Consider the following 22,563-nt stretch of genomic DNA (forward strand, 5'->3'; position numbering starts at 1 on the left):
CCCTTCAACAGATGAATGGATAAAGAAAATGTGGTATATATACACAATGGAACATTACTAAGCCATAAAGAGGAACGAAATTATGACATTTGTCAGTAAATGGATTAAACTGGAGGCTATCATGCTAAGTAAAATAAGTGAATCTCCAAAAAACAAAAGCCAAATGTCTCTCCAATAGGTAGATGCTAGCTCACAATAAGGGGCAGCAGGTAAGGAAGAATAGAAGTATTTTGGATTAGACAAAGGAGAATGAAGAAAAGGGAGGAGGATGGGTGTAGGAAAGATAGTAGAATGAATCAGACATCACTTTCCTATGTTCATAGATGAATACATGACCAATGTAACTCCATGTCATGTACAACCAGAAGAATGGGAAGTTGTACTCCATATATGCATATATGTCAAAATACGTTCTACAGTTATGTAAAACTAAAAACAACAACAAAATAGAATCACCAAGTACTGAAAAAGAACAAAGTTGAAGGCCTTATATTTCCTATTTTCAAAACTTATTACACAATCCTTAGCAGGAAGAATGAAACAGGGACTATCGCAATACCAGAACTTCAACTATACTACAAAGCAATAGCAACAAAAACGGCATGGTATTGGTACCAAAATAGACAGGTAGATCGATTGTACAGAATAGAGGACATGGACACAAACCCAAATAAATACAATTTTCTCATAGTAGACAAAGGTGCCAAAAATATGCAATGGAGAAAAGATAGCCTCTTCAACAAATGGTGCTGGGAAAACTGGAAATCCATATGCAACAGAATGAAATTAAACCCCTATCTCTCACCCTGCACAATACTCAACTCAAAATGGACCATGGACCTCAGAATCAGACCAGAGACCCTGCATCTTACAGAAGAAAAAGTAGGTCCTAATCTTCAACATGTCGGCTTAGGATCAGACTTCCTTAACAGGACTCCATAGCACAAGAAATAAAAGCAAGAATCAATAACTGAGATAGATTCAAACTAAAAAGCTTTCTCTCAGCAAAGGAAACTATCAGCAATGTGAAAAGAGAGCCTACAGAGTGGGAGAAAATCTTTGCCACTCATACTTCAGATAGAGCACTAATTTCCAGGATATATAAAGAACTCAAAAAACTCTATACCAAGAATACAAATAATCCAATCAACAAATGGTCTAAGGAAATGAACAGACACTTCACAGAAGATCTACAAGCAATCAACAGATATATGAAAAAATGTTCAACGTCTCTAGTAATAAGAGAAATGCAAATCAAAACTACCCTAAGATTCCATCTCACCCCAATTAGAATGGCAATTATCAAGAATACAAGCAACAATAGGTGTTGGCAAGGATGTGGGGAAAAAGATACACTCATACATTGCTGGTGGGGTTGCAAATTAGTGCAGCCACTCTGGAAAGCAGTGTGGAGATTCCTTAGAAAACTTGGAATGGAACCACCATTTGACCCAGCTATCCCACTCCTCGGCCTATACCCAAAGGACTTAAAATCAGCATACTACAGAGATACAGCCACATCAATGTTCAGAGCTGCTCAATTCACAATAGCCAGATTGTGGAACCAACCTAGATGTCCTTCAATGGATGAATGGATAAAGAAACTGTGGTATGTATATATATATACATACACACACACACACACAATGGAACATAACTCAACTATAAAGAATAATAAAATTATGGCATTTGCAGGCAAATGGATGAAACTGGAGAATATCATGCTAAGTGAGATAAGCCAATCTCAAACAACCAAAGGACAAATGATCTCGCTGATAAGTGGATGATGACACATAATGGGGGGTGGGAGGTGGGCAAGAATGGAGGAAGGAAGGACTGTATAGAGGGAACAGAGGGGTGGAAGGGGTGGGAGGGATGGGGGGAGGAAAAAATAACAGAATGAATCGAACACCATTACCCTATGTAAATGTATGATTACACAAATGGTATGCCTCTACTCCATGTACAAACAGAAACAACATGTATCCCATTTGTTTACAATAAAAATAAATAAAAAAAAAAAACTTACCACAAAGCTACAGAAATACTAAGAGATGTCCAACAATATTTATGCAAAATGTATTTATTATATGGAACTTTTAATATTGAGAAATAGAAAACTATTGGATATTTTAAAATAGGTGGGAGCTATGTGAAATTATAGCATAGTACATCCATAAGGTAAAACACTGCTGTTAAAGAAAACCATTTTCAATTAATATTTAAAATGGAAGAAAATATTTATAATAATTTATGAAGAAAAAACAAATTGTACAATGTGGTAGCAGTTTCATAAGTTTTATGTTTATGTAAGGGAATATTTATGAGAATACACTGAAATTTAAAATATAGCCATAAATAAACCAAGACTAAAATAGAGGTAAAAAAATCAAATTTCTGAAAATGTCACTAAAATATTAACCTAAATATTAATTTATGTGAATAATTTTTATTTTTATTCAAAATGACTATATAGTCCAAACTTTATACAATGAGGCTAATAATATTTAACCTGATAACAAGTAATAATGTTATTTTTAAAAACTGACTCTCAAGAGTAAAATTTGAATTATTTTTCTTTTTTCCTTTGCCTTAAATTTGAAATAGAAACATATTTGCAACAGTAGATCCCATTTTTTTATAAGTTATTGATTTGGTCATGGCGTCATTTAAATGCAGAATTTTATTTCTGGGCAATTGATCAAAACAGAAATACTTGAATCGGCTTTTCAAATTCAAATGTGAGATGACACTGTGCAACTTACAAAACAAACTTGGAGATAGACATCTACATTCTAACTAATACATAAAATAAGCAATTAAGAGACAATTGGGAAAATGTTGAAAAGTACTGAGATACAGCAAGCATGGAGAAGCAATGGGTGGACACCCAGGGGAAGATGACGGGAAGCTGCATTCTGAAGGCTGGTCCTGGGCTAACCCAAGAGGAGAAGGAGCCTGCAGACTGGGAAAAGAAAACAGGTGAAGGATGGAGAACAAGAGTAGGCAGTAATTCTAAAACCGCACAATCTGGTCACATTTTTTAAAGTATTTTTATAAGTGGAAAATAGGATAAGATCAGTTTTTTTTGTTTTTTTTTTTTAAAGAAAAGAGTAATTAAAAAATAATTCAGGCTGCTATTTCAATGTGTAATTTCCCTAAAGAGCAAATTATCTCCTCAGAGACTAATGAGTCCTTATTATATGCGGTTCTATATTTGTTTCAACTATGGAAGTTTTGGCAGACAAATCTCTTAAAATTTAGTTTCATGATCTCAATAATTTTAAAAGGGAATTTTTTATTATGATATAAAAGTTTACTTTAAAATACCAAAAATTGCAAATATCATTTTTAATAGTACTCTAAAAAGTGAAAGAAAACATATTATTGCCTTTCCAATAAGCTATTATTTCTAGCCAGGACTTCATGCTCATCAATAATTCAGAGCCCAGAAGTAACCCTGGAGGGATAAAAAATAAAATGAATGCTGTTCCTTCACCCCCTACTTCTATAATTTATTATTATCTTTGCTCAGTTAAATTACTTTTTGAAAAAGATTTGTTCTTTATATATATATATGATATATATAATATATTATACATGTAAAATATATATTTTAGTTGTAGATGAACACAATACCTATATTTTATTTATTTATTTTTATGGGCACCAAGGATCAAACCCAATGCCTCACAGGTGCTAGGCAAGTGCTCTACCACTGAACTACAACCCCAGCCCCTTAAATTACTTTTTAATTTTTTTAAATTGACAAAATAAAAATTGTATGTATTTGTGGCATACAACATGATTTTTGATATGTGTTATACTTGATATATATATTATATACACATATACACACATTATAAGATGGTTAAATCAAAATAATTAACATATGCTTTACTTTATTACTTGTTTATTTTGCACTAAGTACACTTAAGATCTACCCTTTAAAAAATTTTCAAGTATACAATATATTTTAGCACCTACAGTCACCATGATGTGTAATAGATGTCTTGAACTTTTATTCCTTCTTTTTAAATGAAATTTTGTACTCTTTGACCAGTATCTCCCCATTCCTCCCATCCCCCAGCCTCTGGTAACCATTATTCTACTCTCCACTTCTATGATTTAGACTTTCAGAGTCCACATATAAGTCCAAATTAAATTATTAAATCAATAGCAATGAACAAATGGAACTGGGACATGATATACCAGTCTTGAAGAGTTCCATGGAGAAGCTGTGAACAAGTTCCTGCTTCTGGTCAGGGTTGGCTGGCTGCTTATTCTGAGGAGAGTCTTTGCTAAGCACCCTGTTGATGAGGAGACCATGACGTGGTTTCTGAGTGATACTGAACAGCAAGGGGTCCTCAGGGATGTCCAGGTCGGCAGCATTGATGACAGAAGAATCCAGCTCTATCATCTGACCCTCACACACCTAACAGGAACAAGTCCAAAAAGTCAGCTGTGTGTGAAACAGAACCTGTCTACTAGTTTCTTTTGACAAACTGCTAAAAATGTCATTTGAAGATACTATATTACAAATTCTCCATAATATTTATTGAGAGAGTCTAAAAAGAAATGGCTGGTTTAATAGGAACATAAAATGAAACATCAAATCTATTAATCTCCCTCAGTTTTTTAATATTTTAAAGTACTTTTATTTCCATGAACAAAAAGAACATAAGGATTTAGAAGGCATATATTATTCATAGTTTGAAAATTGGGGGAAAAGGCAACCAAAGGATGCTTACTCTTTAGAAGTCAGAAAACTTCAGTTGTCTAGAACCTTCACCTTCTGATACCAATCTGTTACTTTAACCTCCTGGACCTCATCTTTTCTACAATTCTTATGTTTCTAACTGCTTTGGAAATAGCAAAAATATCTGTGTGTACTGGGTGTATTTGGTGTTTTAAATTTCATTATAGCAGTAAAATCTTCTTTATTCATTTCAGTCAACAATTGAGAAGGATGCTTCTGGAGGCAGATTGTGTGCATTTTAATTCTGGATCCTTCATCTCTCCCTGATCCTCACACCTCAAATTTTCCTGGATCACTTTCCCACACTCTTCTCCCAGATTTGTAATCCTTAAATCATAAAGAGAGTGGAATGTTCATGATTTCGTGTAGGATCTAGTCATTTAGCCAATATAGCACTTAGAGGTCCTGACCTTTATTTCTGCTTTCATAGTGAGGATAGTGAGAACAAGGCAATATTTTTGCTTCCTATTTTGAAATATGGCAAGATTTCAGCAGTAAAAGAGTACAAATTCTACACATGCTTCTTGGGAACCTACAATATCACTATGTTGCATGCTGTGGGGAATATGAATATTCTCAAGAATCTAAGTCAGGTGAGACTGAAGGCCTCTCCACTAATAACTGTAATATGAGGGAGAGGAGAGAACACCCAGCACTGCTAGATACCAATAAACAAGACTCACAAAAGGGAGGAGGACACCAGGACATCTTTATGGCTGAGAGCACAATCAAAACTGGAAGGACAAATACAGTTGAGAATCTCATGGACTTTGAAGGGAACTCTCCTGCAACCACTTTTTACAGAATGCTCATAAAGAAAAGTTACTCATCTTACATGATACCTGGGCTAAAATGACGCTAATTTTCATTTATCTGACCTTACTTATTAAGGACTGAGACAGCATCATTGATTAATTCATAATGATACACTTATGAAATCATGTGATGGTAATTCACCTATTTTTCAAAGAACTGTAATAAAGCAACTTAAAAATACATTATTATTATTCATCATAGAGCTTAACTATGAAGGATTCCCCCCCCCCCCATTCACTATAGGGCAATGTTTCTTATTTACAAAATTGTAAGCTCATTCACAAGGGTACTAGGAAATTTTACTGAAAAAAATGTGGGATTTTTTGTTGAAGACTGAATTATTTATTGAGACTAAGACAATACAAAGCTTACATCAATATTCATAAAAGGCAGACATTTTCAAGTTGACAGGTTTGGGATGGATTACAATAAACTAAAACTTAAAAGTGTTTTTGTAGCACCACTTGATGGAAGTCCAGTTATCTACAAAATAAATATATTTTCTCACAAGAAAGGAAAACAGGGTTATCTAAAAAAATACTCCTTGAAGCTTAGTCACCTCTTCCAATGACACCAGGGCTCCATGTTTGTTACCCTATAACATTTTCTCTAAGGAAGACACAGGTAAAAAGCATGATTACTTCCAAAGGACAAGGGACAACTTCCTAGTAACCTAATTACTTCTGAAGCCCCAACCCTAGACAGATACAACCACAATGGAGGCAAGTGTGGTTTTTTTCCTCTTGTTTAATTACTGGAGGGCTCCCCAGAGAAACCCATGTGCCAACAGAAGGGGAAAGGGAGGAGCTGGTTCTTAAATTTCATGCTGAGGTGACTCTCATGTACCATTAAGATTCAGTAGAAAATTAAAATCAAACAGACTTTTACATTTAGAACTTGACTACTTTTAGTGGAAAAAATAAAACAAAAATGACTTTGGTCAATAACAGAAAAAAGATAACAAATACAACAATGACAATAATAATGACAACACCTATTCATTAAGAGTCTACTCTGTGCCTGACCATCTCAATCATCATGGCTACCCCTTAAAGAAGTTTTAAAATACATTTTGCAGATGAGGAAACAGAAGCAAGATCGTACACCTTTTTTTTTTTTTAATTTATTTTTTTAATAAAGATCATAAATTTACATAGGGCAATGTTGTTTGATTCATCTGTTATTTTTTTCCCTTCCCCCCCCACCCCTCCCACCTCTCTTTTCCCTCTATACAGTCCCTCCTTCCTCCATTCTTACCACCCTCCTTATCCCTAACCCTAAACCTAACCCTAACCCTAACGCTAATCCCTCAACCCCCCACTGTATGTCCTCATCACTTATTAGCGAGATCATTCGTCATCATGGGATTTTAATTGGAATTGCATGAATCTGTATAGCACTTTTGGTAGTATGGCCATTTTCACAATATTAACTCTGCCTATCCAAGAACATGGGAGATCTTTCCATCTTCTAAGGTTTTCTTTAATTTCTTTCTTTAGCGTTCTGTAGTTCTCATTGTAGAGGTCTTTTACCTCTTTTGTGAGATTGATTCCCAAGTATTTTATTTTTTTCGATGCTATTGTGAATGGGGTAGGTTTCCTAATTTCTCTTTCTGAAGATTCATCACTTATGTATAAAAATGCATTGGATTTATGAACATTGATCTTGTAACCTGCTACTTTACTGAATTCACTTATGAGTTCTAAGAGTTTTCCAGGTTCCTCTAAATATATAATCATGTCATCAGCAAACAGGGATAGTTTGAGTTCTTCTTTTTTCCAATTCATATCTCTTTAATTTCTTTGGTTTGTCTAATTGCTCTGGCTAGAGTCTCAAGAACGATGTTGAATAGAAGTGGTGAAAGAGGGCATCCCTGCCTTGTTCCAGTTTTTAGGGGCAATGCTTTCAGTTTTTCACCACCATTTAGAATGATATTGGCCATGGGCTTAGCGTAGATGACCTTTACAATGTTAAGGAATGTTTCCCACTACCCCAATTTTTTCTAGTGTTATTGAGCATGAAGGGGTGCTGTATTTTATCAATGCTTTTTCTGCATCTATTGAAATAATCATGTGATTCTTAACTTTTAGTCTGTTGATATGGTGAATGACATTTATTGATTTCCGGATGTTGAACCAACCTTGCATCCCTGGGATAAAACCCACTTGATCATGGTGCACTATCTTTTTAATATATTTTTGGATGCGATTTGCTAAAATTTTCTTGAGAATTTTTGCGTCGATGTTCATTAAGGATATTGGTCTGAAATTTTCTTTCCTCGAAGTGTCTCTGCCTGGTTTAGGTATCAGGGTGATATTGGCTTCATAGAATGAGTTTGGGAGGGTTCCCTCCTCTTCTATTTCATGGAATACTTTGAGGAGTATTGAAATGAGCTCTTCTTTAAGGTTTTGTAGAACTCAGCTGGAACCCATCTGGTCACGGACTTTCTTTGTGGTAGGGCTTTTGATCACCTCTTCTATTCATTGCTTGAAATTGATTTATTTAAGTTGTGTATGTCCTCCTCGTTCAGTTTAGGTAATTCATATGTCTCTAGAAACTTGTTGATGTCTTCGAGGTTTTCTGTTTCGTTGGAGTATAGATTTTCAAAATAACTTCTAATTATGTTTTGTATTTCACTCATGTCTGTTGTGATATTTCCTTGTTCATTCCGAATTTTAGTAATTTGAGTTTTCTCCCTCTTTGTTAGCGTGGCTAAGGGTGTATCAATTTTGTTTATTTTTTCAAAGAACCAACTATTTATTTTGTTAATTTTTCCGATTGTTTCTTTTGTTTCAATTTCGTTGATTTCGGCTCTGATTTTAACTATTTCTTGTCTTATACTACTTTTGGTGTTGGTCTGCTTTTTCTAGGGCTTTGAGCTGTAGTGTTAAGTCCTTTATTTGTTGATTTCTACTTCTTTTGTTGAATGCGCCCCATGAAATAAATTTTCCTCTAAGTACTGCTTTCATAGTGTCCCAGAGATTTTGATATGATGTGTCTTTGTTCTCATTTACTTCTAAGAATTTTTTTATATCCCTCCTGATGTCTTCTGTTATCCATTCATCATATAATAGTGTATTATGTAATCTCCAGGTATTGGAGAAGTTTCTGTTTTTTATTCTGTCATTTATTTCTAATTTCAATCCATTATGATCTGATAGAGTACAAGGTAGTATCTCTATCTTCTTGTATTTGCTAACAGTAGCTTTGTGGCATAAAACATGATCTATTTTAGAGAAGGATCCATGTGCTGCTGAGAAGAAAGTATATTCGTTCTTTGTTGGATGGTATATTCTATATAATTCGGTTAAGTCTAAATTGTTGATTGAGTTATTGAGATCTATGGTTTCTTTATTCAATTTTTGTTTGGATGATCTATGCAGCGGTGAGAGAGGTGTGTTAAAATCGTCTAGTATTATTGTGTTGTGGTCTATTTGATTTCTGGAATTGAAAAGGATTTGTTTGACGTACATGGATGAGCCAATGTGCGGGGCATAGATGTTTGTGATTGTTATGTCTTGCTGATTTATGCTTCCCTTAAGCAGTATGTAATGTCCTTCTTTATCCCTTCTGACTAGTTTTGGCTTGAAGTCCACATTATCTGAAATGAGGATGGATACTCCAGCTTTTTGCTGTGTCCGTGTGCATGGTATGTTTTTTCCCATCCTTTCACCTTTAGTCTATGGGTATCTCTTTCTATGAGTCTCTTACAGGCAGCATACTGTTGGATTTTTCTTTTTAATCCAATCTGCCAGTCTATGTCTTTTGATTGATGAATTCAGGCCATTAACATTCAGGTTATTATTGTGATATGATTTGTATTCCCAGTCATTTGACTCATTTTTGTTTTTTGACATGATTTGGTTTCTCCTTTATTTGGCTATTCCTTTAGGGTAGTTCCTCCCGTTGCTGATTTGTGTCGCTTTTTTTTTCATCTCTTCCTCATGGAATATTTTGCTGAGAATGTTCTGTAATGCCAGCTTTCTTTTTGCAAATTCCTTTAGCTTTTGTTTATCACGAAGGATCTTATTTCATAGTCAAATCTGAAAGTAAGTTTTGCTGGGTATAAGATTCTTGGTTGGCATCCTTTTTCTTTCAAGGCTTGGTAAATGTTGTTCCAGGCCCTTCTAGCTTTTAGGGTCTGGATTGAAAAATCTGCTGATATTCTCATTGGTTTCCCCCTGAATGTCATTTGATTCTTTTCTCTCACGGCCTTTAAAATTCTGTCTTTATTTTGTATGCTAGGTATTTTCATAATAATGTGCCTTGGTGTGGGTCTGTTGTAATTTTGTATGTTTGGAGTCCTATAAGCCTCTTGTACTTGGTTTTCCATTTCATTCTTCAGATTTGGGAAATTTTCTGATATTATTTCATTGAATAGATTGTTCATTCCTTTGGTTTGTTTCTCTAAGCCTTCCTCAATCCCAATAATTCTTAAATTTGGCCTTTTCATGATATCCCATAATTCTTGTAGATTCTGTTCATGATTTCTTACCATCTTTCCTGTTTGGTAAACTTTGTTTTCAAGATTAAATACTTTGTCTTCAATATCTGAGGTTCTGTCTTCCAGGTGTTCTATCCTATTGGTTATGCTTTCTATGGAGTTTTTAACTTGGTTTATTGTTTCCTTCATTTCAAGGGTTTCTGTTTGGTTTTTTTCAGTATCTCTAATCTTTATTGAAATGATCTCTTGCTTCCCGTATTTGCTTTTTTAACCGTTGATTGGTGCCATCATTTAATGTCTGCATTTGCTATTTCATCTCCTCCTTCAATGACTGAATTTGCTCTTTCATCTCCTCGTTTGCTTCCCTGATTGCTTTAATTATGTGCATTCTGAACTCCCTTTCTGACATTTCTTCTGCTGTGCTGTCATTGGGTTTTATTGATATAGTATCTAGGTTTGTTTGGGACATTTTCTTCCCTTGTTTTCTCATATTGGTCAGATATCAGTGGGACTCTGTGATATTGCAGATTTCCTCTATTGGCTTATAGTGTCCCTGTAGATTTCCAATGTATCACCTCCCAGCCTTCAGTAGCCTGAAGTCTTGGAGTAACTTGATAATGCAGTGCTTCTGAAGAAAGCTGCCCCTAGCCCGCTACTGGTTCCAGGGCTTGGAGCTGGCTCCGTGTGAAAAGGCTCTCACTGGGGGACCTGCTCCGAGAAGCTGGCCGTGTGGGAGGAGCCCACTGCCGGAGTTCTCAGGACTGCCTGGGGAAGACTCTAGCCGCCCTGGCCTACTCTAATAAGCCACCCAAATCTGGGCCTGCTGCCTGGGCTGAGCTTCACTGGGTGGGGGAGACTCATCCCATGGCTCTATTTTAGTCTGAGTCTCTCAATGCCTCCCCTTCTTGAATCCTGGGTTCTGGAGCGACGGGAGATGCAGTCACCCTCTAGTCCGCCATCTTGGCTTGCCCTGTGGAAAAAGCCTGCAGCTGGACGGGGCAGGTCCACCTAGAGAGGTCTCTGGCTGCCCTGCCCTGGTCCCAGAGGCTGCTTGCGGGTCAGAGGTCTCCACCTGTCTTGGGGTCTTGTGGCTTTCACTCTCGTACACCTTTAAAAACCAAGCCCCAATTCCCTCTAATTCCAAAGCATGTGTTCATCCATTTCATCGGGATTTGCTAATACATATGTCTGGATTAAATAATCATATATATTTATATGCACATATATAAAAGTTGCTTAAAAAGAGTGATACACTAATATAAAAGATTTTAAATCCACACAATTTTGTTTTTAGATAACTGCAGATACAATAGCAGATATAATTTATCCCCATTTATAAGTGAAAACAGAAAAATCACAATACTATACACAGTACTAGTATATGCAAGAATTATTTAGGCTACTTGGTTAACCTCATTAAGCTTCATTTGTTCAGTTACAAAATAGCAATAATAATGCCATCCTCTTAAGAGTCTACGTAAGGATTAAATATTAATGCATGTAAAGGGCTCGGATCTACAACTTAATAAGTACCCTATCCTATATATATGCAATGTAGTAATTATATCCATGCAATTGCCCAGTGCTAGCAAATATTATGATTATTGCCATTATCATTATTATTGGATTAATAGTTTTCACGTGATTACATGAATAGGTTACTGCATTCCCTTCTCCTCACCAAATTAGTGTTTTAAGTGCATCAGAACCAATGTAAATGGACTAGGTGAAAATAAAAATCAAAAAATGAGAAGTAAGAAACGGAATATTATGATAAGGTTCTTACAGTAATATTCTGCACTACCAAATCAGGAACTTCATCATTTGTGGGGTTGATTATAACATAAAATGGAGTCTCCAAGGAGTGTCGCTTCCCATCTGTGACGTACACCACAAACTGGTCAGTATTCGGTTCCATCCTCAGGTGCCTAGACTGCACATAGTTGATGTGCAAAGCCTTCATATCTTTCCAATGAAAGGAAGCTAGAACACACCAAGATGGAACAGGTAAGTAAAAAAAGCATTATTTACAAGGTACTGTCCTCATCTTTAACCCAATTAACAGTCTGTTTTTCAACAAAACCAATAAAAGATCAAGGCAGTTCACCTAAGTATCCTCTATCAGGGAGAGCTGCAACACCTGCCAACCGTTAACATGAAAGCAGATGACCAGAGATCAAAGGAAGGATTCAAATACACACAGAGAACAGAAGAGCAATATATGCAAACCACGATGCAGGGGGACTTCAGGACCACTTTTCAGATCCTCAGAATGAATGCCAGGGAGACCTTTGTCTGATCCCTGCTGCCGCATGAGCAGTTCATGTCTTACTTGGGTAAGAAAAAGCCCTCCTCCTTCACATAGAGGCAAAACAAGAGCCAATCCTCCTGACTACTTGATGCACATATCAAGCACCTGATTGGATTGAGTAGAATTAACTGACATGATGTTCGGGTATTAAGATATAGCCTTAAATTTAAAAAAGTGACCCATGTGTAAATTAAGTCACAGGAAAAATTGGGCAATGTTTGATGCCTTTAATCTTAAATCCAGACTCTCTCATATTTAAAGTAGATTTGCCTCAAAAAGGGCTCAGAGAATCATTTACTTCTAAAGTGTCGTCTTTGGAAATTTTTGTTTTTGCTCTCTGCCTTTGTTTTGGTTGTTTTGTGTTTGCCTGAAATACAGGAACTATTTTAGTATCTGGGACATGCTTTGATTTCAAAATTAATGTCAACTCAGGGCTGGGGTTGTGGCTCAGTGATAGAGCATTTGCCTGGCATGTGTGAGGCCCTGGGTTCAATCTTCAGCACTGCATAAAAATAAATAAATTAATTAAATAAAGGTTCACCGATAACTTTAAAAAAATCTTTTAAAATTTAATTTCATCTGCTTAAACTTTTCAGATTTTCTTTCTATATAACACTCAGAGTATGTTTTCCAATTTTTTTCCCCCAGTATGTCTTAAAAATGATGAAAGGTAGTGAGAATGGGACCTTGTAAGCTCCCACCAAATTAATTCTATTACAGAATTCTATGCTACCATGAGAGCCTTTAAAAACATTATCTTTTCAATGTATATTCTCATTTCTTCATAAATAAAATCTCCACTTATTTTGATGTGAACTTGTATGCATAGCAAAAATCAGAATAAAAATTTAAATGAAAAATAATAGATTCAAAAGTATCAGCTATAAACATATTGATAATTATAATTTCTTGAATGTATATGGTTCTTTGAACCTTTTTGAAGTCCTTACCTTGTTACTAAGCATGATCTGGCTAATTATATTCATAAACAGGATAGTTAGTGCTGGTCATGAAACCATGACTTACCTATACTTACACCCATATTGCTTTTCTCAAAACCCACAGCAGGAAGTGTGTTTTCAAGGTAACCAAATTGGGGAGGAGAAACCAAAACAAATTCCAAGTCATCTGCAGCCGTGTCAGGGTCAGTGGTAGACAAATGGTTAATGGTAAGGGCTGCTGAGAACCCCTCGTCTACAAAGAACATGGTACCTGCATACAAATGACAACACTATTATGAATTAGCATGAAATTTTCTAATCAGAATAGTGAAGACAAAAGGGAGTGATTGAAGTTCCAATTCAGAGATGCCTTCCATATGCAAATATGCTTCCATGGGAGATGTTCACTTCCTTTGGCATAATTCTCTTTACAGTGAAAATATTCAGGGAAAACGGGTGGAATTTAATTTGACTTATGGAATTATCTTTTTTCTTGTACAAGCAAGCCAAACAATAATTGAAAGACAGCAGAAATACTAACTATTCCAGTACAGCTTTTTAGTCATTCTTAAGGAACTCTGATTTCCCTTGTGTCTCTACAGAAGTGACAAATGAAAATACGAATTGCCAAACTGTTTTAATGATAAGCCACTAAATGTAGTTTATGTACTCTTCAAGATCAGTTGTTACCTCTGTTTGTCAGAGCGTTAATTGCCTGAGAGCTATTATGAATTGCTCATAACGAACATTTTTTTCATGCCTTGGTGCTTAATTATTCTGCTGGGATAATGCTTCCTTTCCAGAACATTGCTTGGGAGATAGTTTGCAAATTGCAATAACATTCATACATATGCTTATATTTTTTTCTGAGAGACAGAACATATACATAATGCTTATGAAGAGATGACTTTCTAAAAAGCAAATAAGGTTAAAAGTATATAAATGGTCTCTCTGGTATACTCATTCTGTTCTAATAGAAATTACCATGGATAAAATAAATTACTCTCTTTCTCCATCATGCAAACAACATTTTCCCACATGAAATAAAACCAGAATATCTGAGGATTCCAGTGTTGTCCTCGTCCCAACGTGCTCACATGCATGCACGGGCACGCATTCTCTCTATATACAGAAATAAAAAAATTTTTTAAAAAGAGAATTATTTTTACTTGTAATCTCTTACAGATTTGGGGTTTCCACAAATTTCTGTTGAGCTGGGTTATTTGAGGGTAATTGTGTATGATGGTTTTCTATTATGATTCTAAAATACATTATTTCACTGAACCATGGCTATGACCCTAGGCAAGATAATAGTGCTCTTACAGAAAAAAAAAAAAAAAAAAAAAAAAAAAAAAAAAATTGTCACCTATTGCAATTGAAGGTGGCTGATTGTCTACTGGATGCACTGTGATGTTGAGATGATACACTGGAAAGGACTCATGGAGAGGCACAGATGGATTAGGTCCGCTGTAGCAACAGCCATTCACAAAAGGGCCAGCTTCTCCATCCGAAATCACCAAAGTAATGGTGTCGAAACAAGGCACCAGGCCAATCTCACCACCTGGAAAACACAACTACGGTTGAACCTGACTTTTTAAAACTACAGAATACCATGACAGAAACTACTCACACTTCTGTCAGCACTGAATGGCAAGGAAAGGAACTTCTGAGAATAAAATGTAAGACCCAATTTTATCACCATGAAGTGAAGTACTGTCATGAAAATAATGTGAAAATGCTTGTCCATCTGTTGCCTTGGGTGAAATTCCTGCCAGCCATCAATCACCATATGGAGGGGCAACCCAGAAATAATGAGGGCCTGACAGTTCACAAATGAACAAGGGAGAGGCATGAAGCCTGACTAGTGATGGTTTCATTCCTCCCTCATAGTCCTTCAGGGGTAGGACCAACCTCAGCGAGAGGCAGAACACACCCTTGTCCCCTTGGTAATTGCCCTTCCTTTGGCACCAACCACCTTGAATTGATAACCATCAACCACACAGCAGTTATGAGAAGCAAAGGACATTGAATAGGTGAAAGTCAAAAGCACTCCACATTTTGGTCATTTCCTTCAGTGTTTTCTTCTTTTTTATATATTGTTCAAGATGTATTTAAAAAGTAGCAACAAAAAAATAAAATAAAAATAAAAATAAAAAGTAGCAACAGTGCCTTGACAAAAAGTGGGATTTAGTTTCATTTTCTTCCTACTACTTGTTACATCTTACTCTCTACAATCCAAATTGGCCTCAGCTTGAGCAGTGAGAGAAGAAGAAAATGTCAGGATGGGCTAGCTTATCTAGAAGAGGACAATCTCCTTCAGGGTTACTAATGAACAGCATGGAGTAGAAATGCTTGCTTTCTAGGGGACACAAAAGCCCTGCATGTGTGCTCTTGAGTCTCATGTCTAACCTTCAGAGAGCCAAGATAGAAGCAATTAATGCTGGGAGAATCAATGAGACGAGGGCACAAAAGATGAAAAGAGGAGGATGTTATCTCTTCTCACCATTCACACTGCCCAAACTGGCAGAGTCCTGTGCTTAGGATTATTTCCCCTGTTTAAAAAAAATGACAAGAAAACCTACAGATGATATCATTGAGTAACCAGATGATTAAAATATGAAAAACTGGGAAATTAAACAAAACAAAACAAAGTTTAATTCAGAGAGTTAGAAATGATCAGTCTTGGGCTGGGGATATAGCTCAGTTGGTAGAGTGTTTGCCTCATATGCACAAGGCCCTGGGTTCAATCCCCTGCACCACAAAAACAAAAAGAGAAATGATCAGTCTTCAACTCTGGGAGAAGTCAGCAATAAGAGGCCTCTCACCTCTTTATAATGATAAAAAGGCAAACTGTCTTAAAAACAACATTGATTCATCAGTTATTTAGTCAATAAATACATATTTAAGGACTACTGTGGGATGATTTGTGTATTGGGTACTCCACCAGAGAAAAAGGCAGACATGTCACAACTGTCAAAGTTATTAGAAAAGAATGTGAAATGACAGAAGACCCATTTATGTGTTGGACAGAGTCTAAAGATAGAGAAGCAAATGGTGTGGTCAAGATATCACAGATTTATGCATTAGTTGAGCCACATCAAATTGCTGCAATTAAATCATTTCTTACTAGAGAAGTGGCAATTTCATATGTAGTAGACCTTTACACACCTTTCAAATCCATGAATTCAATCAATTGCAGGTCAAAAATACTTGGAAAAAAAATTGCATCTGTACTGAATATATAGATTTTTTTTTTCTTACCATTATTCCTTAAACAACACAGGTATAACAACCATTTACATAGAATTAGTATTTTAAGTAATCCAGAGATGATTTAAAGTATATGGTAGGATGTGTACAGGTTATAGGCACATCATAGGCCATTTGATAAGGGACTTGAGCATCCATGGATGTTCTCTCTGTGGAGGTCCAGAAACCAACCCCCTGAGGATACCTAGTGACAATTGTGTATCAGTCCCATAATGTGCAAGATGCTGAAAGAAAATGAGAGTGTTGGCTGACAATGGCCTGGGTAGGGCATTCTATGGGCACGATGCCAGTAGAAAGAAGTCTTTCCGGATAAATAAAAAAAAGTGATAAATAAAAATGCACATATATTATGATTGTAACTAAAAAGTAATGACTAAAAAAAAATTGTAATAGTTTAATGTTAACAGTGACTATCTTTGAGAGGTATAATACAGTGATTATTTGAAACTTCATTACATTTTTCCATTCTTTTCAAGTTTTCTGCAATAAGCAAATATTATTATTATAATTATAGAAAGCAAATAAATAATGCTAATAAAATTATTCTTGGGTGGTTTTATAATTGACACACAGAAGCAATAGTGGGGCCAGAAGATTCACTTCAGATACTATCAGACCAGGATTCTTTCATTGATTCTAGCAAACGTTCTAAATAACTAACTATTGAATAAATAAGTGAATACTATAATATCAAATTGTCCTTTCACTCTAGTATTTCTCCTAATGAGCTAAGTCTCATTAGCTAACAGTTGCTTGCATGGCCATTACATTAGCAGAGATTTAGACATTTGTATAACCGTTGTTTAGTACTTGGAATAAGGTAGTGGAAGAAAATGTAACTCATGTCATCCCTAATTCACCTGTGCTTTATGAGCCTGCCAAAGGTGTTGAAATTATATAATAAACAACTACCAACAGTCTTTGAATCACTGTCCTGAAAGGTGATTTGAGATCTACTGAGGAAACATATAAGAAGTATATAGTTGTGAACTCTTAAGAGATCTTGAGAGATATCAGGCAAGTGCACTATGCTCTGCAAACAAGGAAATAACCAATGAAACCTTTCCTAAGTATACATGCAGATAAGAGGGAGACATCATTTAAAGAAAAAAGCAGCTGGGCGTGATGGTGCATGCCTGCAATCCCAGAGACTGGGGAGACTGAGACAGAAGGATGACAAGTCAAAGCCAGCCTCAGCAACCACAAAGCACTAACCAACTCAGTGAGACCTTGTCTCTAAATAAAACACAAAACAGGGTTGGGGGTGTGGCTCAGTGGTTCAGTGCCCCTGGGTTCAATCCCCGGTACCAAAATAAAGAAAGAAAAAAGTTGTTTGACTGCATGAATAAAATGTCCCATGTTAATTAATTGTAGTTGAGACAAAAGGTTTTCTAATAAGTCACTGTTTTCCAAGATACACATGAAAAAGTGTTATTTCAGTGTTTTCTGCTATTTCCAAATTAATCTTTAGCAATCTCCATCACTTCCCCACCTCACTGCTCGAATTTTCTCTATGCTGCTTCAATTAAGAAAATGACTTGAATTCCGAAAGCTCTTACATCCTATACCACTCAGATGGCCTTACACACTCCATTATATGTCCACCATGAAATTTCCAGTTAAAAGAGGCACATCAATGAGTAAACAGGAAAATTTTCTAATACTGTGCAATTAATTCCAGCAAGAGGAAATACACGGTATTATTACTGAGGAAATGCTCCTACGCCAGACCTCAGAAGAGTGCAGGGGAGATGATGTGATGATGTGCAGATTTGTCATTCTGTCATCAAAGGGTTTTGGCTGCCCGTTTGAGTCAACATCCCTGCAAGGCAGGATCTGGATTTACACTCCATCGTAGCCCCACAGGGCTTGGTGCTGTACCTTGCAGATATCAGATGCTGAATTAATATTTTCTTTAGTTGAACACTTCACATGAGGAATAAATGTCACCTAGGAAACAACATGATGTGATGCCAGAAATGAAAGCACAGTGCTTATAAACAAGGGTTTCACACTGTCAGGTACTGTGGGCAAGTCACACAAAGTATAAGACATCATCTCTGCTCCTCAGGAACTTGAAAAGCAGACTAGTTACTTCTGAGGAGCTAGCTGGTAATCAGTAAACTTTTCAAATTCATCCTATGTGGCAGCATCACGAATAGCAGCAAGCTGGGCGCGGTGGTGCATGCCTGTAATCCCAACAGCTCAGGAGGTCGAGACAGGAGGATTACAAATTCAAAGGCAGTCTCAGCAACTAAGTGAGGCCCTAAGCAACTCAGCAAGACCCTGTCTCAAAATAAAATATGAAAAAGAGCTAGGGATGTGGCTTAGTGATTGGGTACCCCTGGGTTCAATCCTTGGTACCAAAAAAAGAACAGCAGCAAGTGACATCTTCTTTTTCTCCACCCTTCAAAATTATAATACTGAGATCAGAAACACTCCTATATATGGTAACTGTACATGAGAAGTGGGATGCACACTGCAGTCACATCTTTTATTCTGTTTTTTTTTTTTTAATTGAAGCAAGCATTAAGACTGTTCGATTATCAAAGTTACAGCAAGAAGTGAAATAAGGCTCTCAGATGGCTTGTGTTTTCTCACTAGTCACAATGCTGTCACTTACCTGTGTGTTTATATGTCACAACCCCTGAGATAACATCTTCCTGAGAGAACTGGTCTACTTGAACGCCAGCCTTCCACACCACCCCATGCTGAGGTCCTTGAGCAATCATAACCATCAGTTTCAAGTCATCACTGTCCACATCAGTAGCAAAAATGTGTTCAGGGGTGATGACCACCTCCCCACCTTCTGAGCAATGCATCATGGGGATGAGGTCAGCCTTCAGAACTGGTGGCTCATCATTTATAGGAAAAACCTGAGCAGGAAAAAAAAAAAAAAAAGCATGCTTTCAAGAAAAAGAAAGAAATGACAAATTGCCCAACTGGCAACTCCGAGCTCAAAGTCACAGCGACAGGGATTTTCGATCTTCCAGACACATGAAACAATAGCCATGGAATTTGGCCAAGCAGCCTGTTTATAACTTTCCCCTAAGTACCATCTTGCAAAGAATACCCCACATGAGAGGCATTTTAGGAAGGAATGGAAGAATATGGTTGTGGTTTGGGACTCAAGCTCTATCTCTTGATAGACAGACAAAACATAATGTGATATATAACAGACAAAACAAATGTGATATATAACATTCCTCATCAAAGCCTCTATCCTTTCTTCTCTGTCAAAGTCACACATATTTCTGAGGAATTCTGGTCCTTGTAATGTGATGCTTGTACATTCACAGGCTCCAGGTTATTTTTATTTTGCATTATTTGGTGCTTACAAAGTTTTTCTCCACCCTCAACTTCCTCCCATCCATGAAGTTGGGTTCACAATAGACCACAGCTGCATTTCAAATGGTTTGCAGTACACGTGAAACTCCATTAGCCAGGTTTCAACTTAACAAAATGCTTTCCTCTCACTCAGGAAAACAAATCTCCAAGATGAAAAGAAGAAGCAATAACATGGGATCATGCTGGCTCTCTGGCTCTAAAAAGACCGTACGGAAATTCAAAAAGATGGTCTTTTAAAGGAAACAAAGAGCATTTTTCCTTGGAATCCAAAGCTCTAACCTGGGGCAGGCTGCAAGGTTTATCTTGTCAGGTTGGCCTGCAAGTGTGCTCAACTTTACATTTCTTCCCTCTGCACTGTGGCCAAAGGGCTCAGTTTTAAATGTCCATTTCAAGTTGCTGCCCTGTTAGGACCTTCCTTGGCTTCCCAGTACTCCTCCTAGGAATCTCTGGCTCATCCATGCTCTGGGGTGTGCTGGCCACCTCCCTCCCTTTTCAACCCAGCCCACCTTCTTCACCATCTCGGGGCCTATGCAGCATCTGCTCCATCTGCCCAGCATGCCCTGTCCCTCAGCTAAGTCCTGCTTCAGGTTCCATGTGAATTCCCCAGGAAAGCCTTCCTTGATTTGGGCTAATTTAGGAGCTTCGATTACTTAGTCATTCTACTTATTTAAAGAACACATATAAAAATCAATTAATGATTTTGGTTATGATTTGCTTAATGCCTGTCTTCATCCCTGGTCTATATCCTTAAAAGAAGAGGGACCCTGTTTGTCTGTCTTGTTCATCATTGTATTTCAAGTATTTCAAGATCCATCATATAAAAAGCACTTATAAAATGAATAAGTGAACATAATTTTATATCTATGCCCTGAGAACCCTGCTATTTAAACAGGCTTACAGCTGTACAACAAATACACATGAAATTGTCAACACTTTCCTTAAGGGGTAAAGGCATGGATTGATAGAACCCCTAGCTTAGTTATTTAATCAAAGGTTTTTTTAAAAAGCATATGATATTCTCTATTTTTCTGTTGGCTTAAGAAAAAAAGTACCTTTTTTCACGTTTTCTGTGCAAATTCAGTTAAGACCTCTAATACTCTTCTTATCTCTGTCTAAGGAATTTCACCAATCAATTCAAATGGATAATAAAATTTAAAACAGAAACAGTTAAGAATATTACTTTTGGGTAAAATCACTTGTCCAAACATTGTGTCTCTGGCTTTCAAAGACCATGCCCTTTTATTTAAAAGGTATCAATAAATATATTCTTTTCCCGTATTTCTCTGGTTATTATCAGTAATAAGAAAGTCATGAATGAAAAATAGGGTTGGGGCTTTTTCCCTTGAAACTTACTTTTCAGGATAAACAAAAACAAAATTTTGGAAGAGGTTTCTCTGCACATAAAAATCTGCCAAGAAAGAAAATGTTCTTTTTTTTTTTTTTTTTTTTTTTTTTAAGTTGAAATAACATACTGTTCTTCATCAAGACCGCCAAGGCCATTATGAGGACAAAGTGGAGAAACATGGCACAGAATGGTACTCAGGACCTGTTGGCATTAGTCATCTGGCAAGGTAGAAGTATGGCATGGCAAGAAGGAAGAGCACCAGCCTAGGTACCAGAGAGTGAGGTGCCAGACCACAATACACATGACTTTGGGCAGGTTGTCAAAAACTTTCTTGGGCCTAAGTGTCCTTAGCTGTAAAATAGGGATAATTCCTTCCCTGTCTGCTTCATAAAACAATACATGTATGTGAACATTCTTTCTTAATAACAACTATAAAATATCTTACAAACACATTGTTACCACTAATAATAATTTCATATCACAAAAATCTGGACAATACTCAAACAAAAAGAGACAGAATTTAGCACAATGAGAACAATTAGGGGCTCTTCAGGGAACTGGTAAGTTTTTCTGCAGACCTTTCTTGGTCACTAATTATAAATAACAGCAAATCTTATAATTGTAGTCATGAACTTGGGTAATCACTCAACAGAGAAATTCCACAGTCCTCAGAAGTACGTTGGGCATGTGAGCAGATTTTTCTTCATTTGTTAAAAGGTAGGGAAAAAAATGACCTCAAATAGACCTCATACCAGGGCTACCTGGTGCAGAAATTCACAAAAGAACACCACAAATATACATACATAGCTTCCTCCACAGACAGGGAACTCCCAGAGATGCCAGTCTAACCTGCCAAGCTGCTACATAAACATTTCCCAGGGTTAGTGTTCAAAAGCATTGTAAATCATTTATATATGGAACCCCTTATGTTGGTGGGTGGATTCTTACTGGGGACTGGACTCAGGGGTGCTCTATCACTGAGCATTAACCTTTTTATTTTGAGACAGGGTCTCACTAAGTTGCCCAGGCTGCCCTCAAACTTACCCCATATGACTCAGGGAGGAAACATTCTACCCACCTCAACGTGCAAAACAAATTCTGCTGAATTTGTGCCATCTGTGACCTCCAAGCATATGTCATCCTGAAGAACCTCAGATCCATCATGTTGATACCTGGGGGGATAATATTTGTAACTAATCTCTCGAGAACACTGTGAGAGTAAATTGAGATGCATGACACAAGAGTTCTTCGTGGCTTTGGCCATGTGTTCATTAAATGAATAAGAAAAACCCAGCATAATCATGAAGTTGCATATTTAAACAGCCACGA

General features: G+C 36.7%; 1 protein-coding gene across 1 annotated transcript in view; it reads right to left on the reverse strand.

Annotated features, from left to right (window-relative positions):
• FREM1 (FRAS1 related extracellular matrix 1) overlaps positions 1-22,563 on the reverse strand; it is a 147,460-nt gene that overhangs the window by 52,209 nt on the left and 72,688 nt on the right. The window contains 6 exon segments of the mRNA XM_079112669.1: positions 4,213-4,435; positions 11,806-12,002; positions 13,357-13,542; positions 14,638-14,832; positions 19,165-19,417; positions 22,313-22,406. Coding sequence (XP_078968795.1) covers positions 4,213-4,435; positions 11,806-12,002; positions 13,357-13,542; positions 14,638-14,832; positions 19,165-19,417; positions 22,313-22,406 — 1,148 coding nt within the window.

This window comes from Sciurus vulgaris, assembly GCF_902686455.1.
Source record: "Sciurus vulgaris genome assembly, chromosome: 15".
In the NCBI taxonomy this organism is placed as follows: Eukaryota; Metazoa; Chordata; class Mammalia; order Rodentia; family Sciuridae; genus Sciurus; species Sciurus vulgaris.